The 7,751-nt window shown below is 41.3% G+C and overlaps 1 protein-coding gene across 2 annotated transcripts; it reads left to right on the forward strand.

Moving 5' to 3' along the window:
* The first annotated feature begins 375 nt into the window (after positions 1 to 375).
* LOC129822192 (alpha-2-antiplasmin-like) lies at positions 376 to 5,147 on the forward strand. Of its 2 annotated transcripts, none has more exons than XM_055880258.1 (9): positions 376 to 483; positions 1,340 to 1,413; positions 1,502 to 1,579; positions 1,672 to 1,978; positions 2,384 to 2,527; positions 3,278 to 3,466; positions 3,591 to 3,733; positions 4,029 to 4,233; positions 4,453 to 5,147. In XM_055880258.1, exons 2-9 carry the CDS (start codon positions 1,351 to 1,353, stop codon positions 4,815 to 4,817), a joined length of 1,494 nt encoding a protein of 497 aa, XP_055736233.1. In that variant the 5' UTR covers positions 376 to 483; positions 1,340 to 1,350; the 3' UTR covers positions 4,818 to 5,147. The 2 variants fall into 2 exon arrangements, with proteins under 2 accessions (XP_055736233.1, XP_055736234.1); XM_055880259.1 differs by having other exon boundaries at positions 1,505 to 1,579.
* Positions 5,148 to 7,751: the final 2,604 nt, after the last annotated feature.

Genomic DNA, 7,751 nt, shown 5'->3' on the forward strand with positions numbered 1-7,751 from the left:
GTTGCAAGCAACTCAGAGAGCGTAATATTTAGGGTTCTTATTGGACCAAGTCCCCTCCTGATGTTTTTTAGAAAAATGTCTGTCAGCACAGCTGCAGTCATGTGATCTGGTAGATACCACCTACTGTTTATTGTTGAGTGGTAAAACGTTTTGTCTATTATGCAGTGTGTCTACGTTCAGTTTCTACCCATCCAATCAGTCTAATGCCAATTTTGTCAGGTTTGGAGTTGCTTAATACCAGGTTTGGAGTTGCTTAAAGTTTCAGGCTGTCAGGCTCACTGTTTGACCCCTGAATCGGTCTCAATATTTACATTTACAAACAGGTAGTGACATATATGAAGCACAAATCAATAAAAGTTGAAATTTAACAGACTGCTGAGCAACTCCTAGTCTTTTGCAAAGGAAGAATTCTGCTATTACACATTCAGTGTGTGTGTGTCTCTTTAGACAGGATAGCAGGTTTCCCATCTTAATTTTGTCAAGGTAAGAACGGACATTTGGGAATTTATGATATGGCTTATGATTTCATTGACTTACACTTTCATTTATACAAGTCATAAGGTTTCAGCTAAACCTTTGCCTCAGTGTAATAGTAGTAGGCCTAATAGTAAAATATAGTATACTTATAATTATAGTAATAGTATAACACTTGAGGTTGCCCTTTGATTATGTTTGTTCATTTAAACCAAATGTCACCAAACTTTCCATTTAATTGCAAACTGTTTTTTAAATGTTGTTTTCCTGTTTTTGGTCTGTTATGAAGAAATAGCAAGTGGTTTTAATGTCCCTGGTCATAAAATATTAAAGTGTTTCCTCTCAATGTGTACTTGTGGCAAGGCTTGCCATTATGTAGATACAGATAGTATAGCTAGCTGGTGGTACCAGCTGCTGGACTTGCTAACCAGATTTACCAGAGCAAGAGAGCCCAAAATGTTACTGTTTGTACCTGGTCACTATCTTTCAGGTGTTCTTTTTAAATTAAGAATGTAGTTGCCATACAGAGAGGGAGGCTAGAGGGAGAGACGGAATTATAGACTTCTAAATGTGCCTCACAAATTAAGTAAGAAAATAAAAAACTATACTGGTGAGAATGTTTTGTATGATATACCTCAGGACATACATGTTTGTTTTGTAATGTTTTCTATTTTCAAATGAGATACACTGCTGTACCATGCTAAAGAAGTTGATAGAACTGTTTTGCGTTTGTCATTGCGAAAGACTGGATTATCGAGCATAAATGTCAGTTTCCTGTCGTCCTTCACCTGTCATTCATTCCATTGACAGGCATTGAGTGGGCCAGTCTCATTGAGTAATGGCTTGTTACCCTCTGTTGTTTCAGGCTGGCTGTTCATGGACATGGACCTTCGTCTACTATCACTCCTGTTGTTCTGTGTCTGCAGACAAGGGCTAACTGTAAAGCACTGAAATTAATCATCGACATCAATCGTGACTACTTTTTCTGAATGATGTGCATTCTCATATCCCTGTTTTTCCCTTCAAGCAGAATGGAGAGGTGTCAAATGATGCTCCAATCCCTCTGGTTCCTCTCATCCCATTGATGCCCAGCCACCCTAAAGAGGTCTGTTGCCAAAGCAGAATGCACAGCTCTCATACCATCCACGTGCCTTTTCACTCTACATTTTCTTAACCCCACACAATCCACTTTTCCAGGAATCAGGGACTTCTGCACCCAGTACACAGGAGCCTCAAAACACAAGTCCCACCTCATATACGAGCATCGCTCATCCCCTTGTGACGACCAGTGCCTTGGGCGGGGGCTCATCTGAGGAGGAAAATCAGGGGCAGGATGGGGGTTGTAGGGCCCAGGCTCGCAGGCCAAAATCCAGGCAGGCCTTAGCTGGTGCCATCCAGAGGCTGGGCATGAAGCTATTGGGCCAGATGAAAACAGGACCTGAGCAGCCTAATGTCATTATATCCCCCCTCAGCATATCCCTGGCACTCTCCCAGCTGGCTCTGGGTATGACATGTTCTGTTTTTGGTGTTTTTTTAGGAGTGATTAAAACGTTTTAGGAATGTAGGTATCTATGCTCTTTCAGTATCAACTGTACTTGGCATGGTTTACAGTACCAGCATCACAACCTCGTAGCCTATGTCCCAAATAGCACCCTATTCCCTATATAGTGCCCTACTTTTGACCATTGGACACGTTTAGACTCAACATAACCTAATTGAACAGGTACTTGTTTGTTGTAAATGTTAAGAGCTCAAATCAAATTGTATTTGTCACATGTACAGATAACAGCAGGAATAAAATGTGCAGCTAAATGCCTGTGCCTTAACATTGCAGTCCAATAATCAATAACACTATCAATAAGCTGCAGCATGTTACATCATCATCATCATGTCTATTTATGTATCTTAGGAGCCATGAATGAGACAGAGGAGCTGCTCATGCACCATCTCCATGGAGACACTCTGCCCTGCTACCACATGTCTCTACACTACTTCCTGGAACGCCTCCGCAAGAGCGACCTGCAAGTGGCCACACGCCTCTACCTGCAACCAGGTCAGTGCTTTCTGCTTCAGGGTTGGGGTCAATTCCATTTACATTCCAGTTAGTTCATGAAGTATACTGAAATTCAATTTCCAATTCTCTTCAATGCTTTTCATAGAGGAACCATTGGAATTTGTTTATTTTCTTAACCTTTTACTGCAGTGGGCTAAATCAGGGTCACACAGTGTTTCTTGATAGTCTTAAACAAATCTACTTTGAAACAAAAGTATACACCTCACACACATTTATGGGCTTAAAGAAAAGAAGACACCTGTACAATGTCAGATATAGAGTTGAAATGTAGTGAATTTTGAGTTTACTTCCCAATATTACAGTTTATATACATCACAGAAGACTGAAATATAACAAATTCATTTGACAAAGAAAGATCGGATTTTCAACGTTTAAAATCATGTTTATTAATTATGAAATTGTGAAAAATATGAATAACATTCCACCCATGAGGGCAATTTGGTCATTTGACTGCAGGAAAGGGAGTTGAAATGTTACTGACCCCAACCCTTCACTGGTTACTTGAGTAAGAGTTGATGGAACATAAAGGAAACGGACCTGGAAATGGAAGGAAGCTAATGACAATAGACACATGTTATGATTGAGTGTTCAGAAGTTCAAACAAGTGACATTGAATGAAACAATACTCTAAATGGCCAGATTTAAATAAGAAAGTACTGATGTGTTACTGACTTTATGACTTCACGATAACATTATGATTATGTCTGAGTCTTTTGATGTTGGTTTCAGGGTTTGAGCCCAAACCAGAGTTTGTTCATCAGTCTCAGGATGTATATGACTCAGAACCAGTGACTTTGGAAGGGCTGGCTGAGGTCAACGAGTGGGTAGAGAGGGCCACAAATGGAAAAGTGACTGACTTCCTGACCAGTCTGCCACCCAATCTGCTTCTCATGCTCATCAATGCTGTCCATTTCAAAGGTTTGTCATAGTATCTATCTAATAAATTCACAATTCTATTTCCTGCCTTGCTTTATCAGTCTGTCTGTCCTTAAATGTTTTTTTTCTTCCTAATATCTCCATAATCACCCATTGGCCAAAATAGGAGAATGGAAGGCTCGCTTTGACCCACGATTTACCTCCAAAGATGTCTTCTACATTGACGACAAGCACATGGTCAACGTTGACATGATGATGGGGCCCAAATACCCCTTAAGTCTGCTCATTGATAATGATCTGGAAGCTCAGGTAAGACTCTCAATCCCTTTTGTCCCCCCCCCCCCCCCGCTTGACTATTTATGTTTTTCATAATTTTACCATCCATCACTCTCTACATGTAGTATATACTGTACCTGTATACTGTTATATTATATTTCAGATATGATTCCCAAATGGTATTTGTCTCCTTTTTTTGACATATTGTCTTCTTTTTGTAATTTCTCTCCTTTAATTTCTCTATTCACCTTCCTACTTTCCTGAGGCACAAAATTGTTGCACTACATTACCGTCTATTTCTCATCATTGTCCTTGTCTTCCTGTGCAGGTGGCTCGCTTCCCCTTCAACAATCAGATGAGCCTGCTGATAGTGATGCCCATGAATGGCCAGGTGAACGTGTCAGCCCTCGCAGCAAAGCTCAACATTTCTGACCTGTACAACCGCCTGCCCAGAGAGAGACCCATGCAGGTCAAGTTGCCCAAATTCAAACTGGACTACAGCCAGGACCTGCAGGAGGCTCTGACCAATATTGGTAAGTAGTGGAAGATCCATCAGCAGCATAGATTAATATGTGAAGTGAGTATAATAAGGCTTGAAGCACAAGGGAAGGAGAGATAAAGATTTAAAACAATTGTCCCATGTTATTCTTCTACGCTAATTGAAATTACTGCCAGAAGCTGTAAGTCTTTTGAAAACTTTAGAACTGCCACTCTTTCTCTTATACCTAAGTGTGTGATTGTCTTATTCTCAGGTATGGGGGAGTTGTTTGCTAGTCCCAACCTGGCAGCCATAGCTGAGGGCCCTCTGCTGGTGTCCAGTGTGCAGCACAAGTCCAGTATGGAGATCACTGAGGAGGGAGCAGAGGCTGCTGCAGCTACCAGCCTGGTCATCTCACGGTCCAACCCCTCTTTTACTCTCAACCAGCCCTTCTTCTTTGCCCTCATGGACGATAAGACACAAGCACCAGTCTTCGTGGGCATCATCACCAACCCTAACCCTAGAGCTTCTGCTATGCAGAGTAGTGGAGGGTCTGCCAACCTAGATAAAGTACGGTTCCCCATTGATGACAAGAATGACAAGCATTATCATCACTCTTTTGGTGGGCCACCCAAGTAAGCTGAAGCCTCATTCACTGTGGGGAGATTGAGACCATTATCTATTGACCTTGAACTGCACTGCTGTCTGTCAGAGAGGAAGCAAATCCAGATGAGCAACTCCAATGCATGACAACAGCCCAAGTTATCCAAATGGTCAGCTGGATTGAAATGCAACAATTGTTCTAAGTGTGTCAAATATAAACAAGCAACGGTTGTTTTTCTTTTTTTCTTTTCTTTTAAATACACAACACACTGAGGTGCCCCACATTCTCTAATGAAGTTTACTGCTGATTAAAAATACTAGTATTTCTATCTGATGTTTTGGATTAAATGTATCATGAAAATGCAATATTGTGTCCGGATTTATTACGCTACTTGATGAGACATTAAACATGTCTAAATCCTGTGAGATTATTTGGTGTTTTTTAAATTTTGGCCCTATATTTTACATTTTATTTTGTGCATAATTTATGAATAACAAACATGCCCTATCAATGCTTTAGGTCAACACTGCAGTGCTGTTTTATTTCTAGATTAAAAGAAACTAACAAATGGGTTTGAAAAAACGGTCAATTCATGTCAAGCTTTCTCTGTCCTGCACTTCTGTTACTTAGGTCAAGCTCTCAGCCAGGGCATAACAAAGATGCCATTGTAAACCTACACAATATTCCTCACAAAACATTGCAAAGAGCTTTTTCCCTTATTTACTGTTAAAATTGGGTATTTTCAGAATACAGATCATGCCACACAAATCCAGGTAGGCAAACAAATTACCAATGGATCACTGAACTGCAGCTATTCAAAAAACTCACGAGGTGGCGATATAAGATCCTTTGAGATTCAGCTCAGGGTTAGTAAGGACCTGGGATTCTATGGATTTTATATGGTGAGAAAAAAATTGGCATAATTAGGGATTCAACAGCAGCAAAGCTGGTGAAACCCTACTGTATTTGTTCCGGTTCATTATTGCAAGGGGTTAAAGCAGCGATGCATTATGGTGAAAAAAATGCAAATTCCTGTGCGATCTAAAGGCCCAGGATTGTGCAATTTAGCAACATGGTAAAGACCCAAGGGCCCATGGTGGTGCTATAACAAGCAATTAAAAATGTTAACTTTGAAAGGTCTGCACCCTGTGTGAACTAAAGTCACAACTCACAAGGAACAAATCTGCCTCGGACTCAAAGTCCATCATGATGGATTTTGTGAGAAAAAAATATGAAAAAATTCAAAAGTTTGGGGTCACTTAGAAATGTCCTTGTTTTTGAAAGAAAAATTCCATTAAAATAAAATAACATAAAATCGATCAGAAATACATTGTAGACATTGTTAATGTTGTAAATGACTATAGTAGTTGGAAACGGCAGATTTTTTATGGAATATCTACATAGGCGTACAGAGACCCATTATCAGCAACCATCACTCCTGCGATCCAATGGCACGTTGTGTTAGCTAATCCAAATGTATAATTTTAAAAGGCTAGTTGATCATTCGAAAACTTTTGCAATTACGTTATTATGTTAGCACAGCTAAAAACTGTTGTCCTGATTAAAGAAGCAATAAAACTGGTCGCCTTTAGACTAGTTGAGTATCTGGAGCATCAGCATTTGTGGGTTCGATTACAGGCTCAAAATGGCCAGAAACAAAGACCTTTTTTCTGAAACTCATCAGCCTATTCTTGTTCTGAGAAATGAAGGCTATTCCATGCGAGAAGTTGCCAAGAAACTGAAGATCTCATACAACGCTGTGTACTCTTCCCTTCACAGAACAGCGCAAACTGGCTCCAACCAGAATAGAAAGAGGGGTGGGAGTCCCCGGTGCACAACTGAGCAAGAGGACAAGTACATTAGAGTGTCTAGTTTGAAAAACAGAAACAGATTCCTGTCTTGCAGGATTTTATGCACAGAATGAGCATTATGGCTTGTGGCATTGTAATTCTGGAGGATCATGTCATTATGAGCCTGCAGGAAGGGTACCACATGAGGAAGGAGGATGTTTTCCCTGTAACGCACAGCGTTGAGATTGCATGCAATGACAACATGCTCAATCCGATGATGCTCTGACACACCGCCCCAGACCATGACGGACCCTCCACCTCCAAATCGATCCCGCTCCAGAGTACAGGCCTCGGTGTAACGCTCATTCCTTCGTCGATAAACGCGATAAACGCTCACCCCTGGTGACAAAACCACGACTCGTAAATGAAAAGCACTTTTTGCCAGTCCTGTCTGGTCCAGCGACGGTGGGTTTGTGCCCATAGGCGACGTTGTTGCGGTGATGTCTGGTGAGGACCTGCCTCACAACAGCCCTACAAGCCCTCATTCCAGCCTCTCTCAGCCTATTGCGGGCAGTCTGAGCACTGATGGAGGGATTGTGCATTCCTGGTGTAACTCGGGCAGTTGTTGTTGCCATCCTGTACCTGTCCCGCAGGTGTGATGTTCGGATGTACCGGTCCTGTGCAGGTGTTGTTACTCGTGGTCTGCCATTGCGAGGACAATCAGCTATCCGTCCTGCCTCCCTGTAGCGCTGTCTTAGGCGTTTCACAGTAGGGACATTGCAATTTATTGCCCTGGCCACATCTGCAGTCCTTATGCCTCCTTGCAGCATGCTTAAAGCACGTTCACATCGATGAGCAGGTACCCTGGGAATCTTTCTCTTGGTGTTTTTCAGAGTCGGTAGAAAGGCCTCTTTAGTGTCCTAAGTTGTAATAACTGTGACCTTAATTGCCTATTGTCTGTAAGCTGTTAGTGTCTTAACGACCGTTCCACAGGTGCTTGTTCATTAATTGTTTATGGTTCATTCAACAAGCATGGGAAACAGTGCTCAAACCCTTTACAATAAAGATCTGTGAAGTAATTTAGATTATCTTTGAAAGACAGGGTCCTGAAAAGGGTACATTTATTTTTTTGCTGAGTTGAGTAACGAAAAAAGTGTTAAACAAATCTAAATATATTTG

This window comes from Salvelinus fontinalis, chromosome 24 (assembly GCF_029448725.1).
Source record: "Salvelinus fontinalis isolate EN_2023a chromosome 24, ASM2944872v1, whole genome shotgun sequence".
In the NCBI taxonomy this organism is placed as follows: domain Eukaryota; kingdom Metazoa; phylum Chordata; class Actinopteri; order Salmoniformes; family Salmonidae; genus Salvelinus; species Salvelinus fontinalis.

Coding starts and splice junctions, on each gene's coding strand:
- LOC129822192 (XM_055880258.1), top strand. CDS start 1,351: ATGGACATGGACCTTCGTCTACTATCACTCCTGTTGTTCTGTGTCTGC. Junction 1,414..1,501: donor TCTGCAGACAAGGGCTAACT/GTAAAGCACTGA, acceptor TTTCCCTTCAAG/CAGAATGGAGAGGTGTCAAA. Junction 3,467..3,590: donor CAATGCTGTCCATTTCAAAG/GTTTGTCATAGT, acceptor TGGCCAAAATAG/GAGAATGGAAGGCTCGCTTT.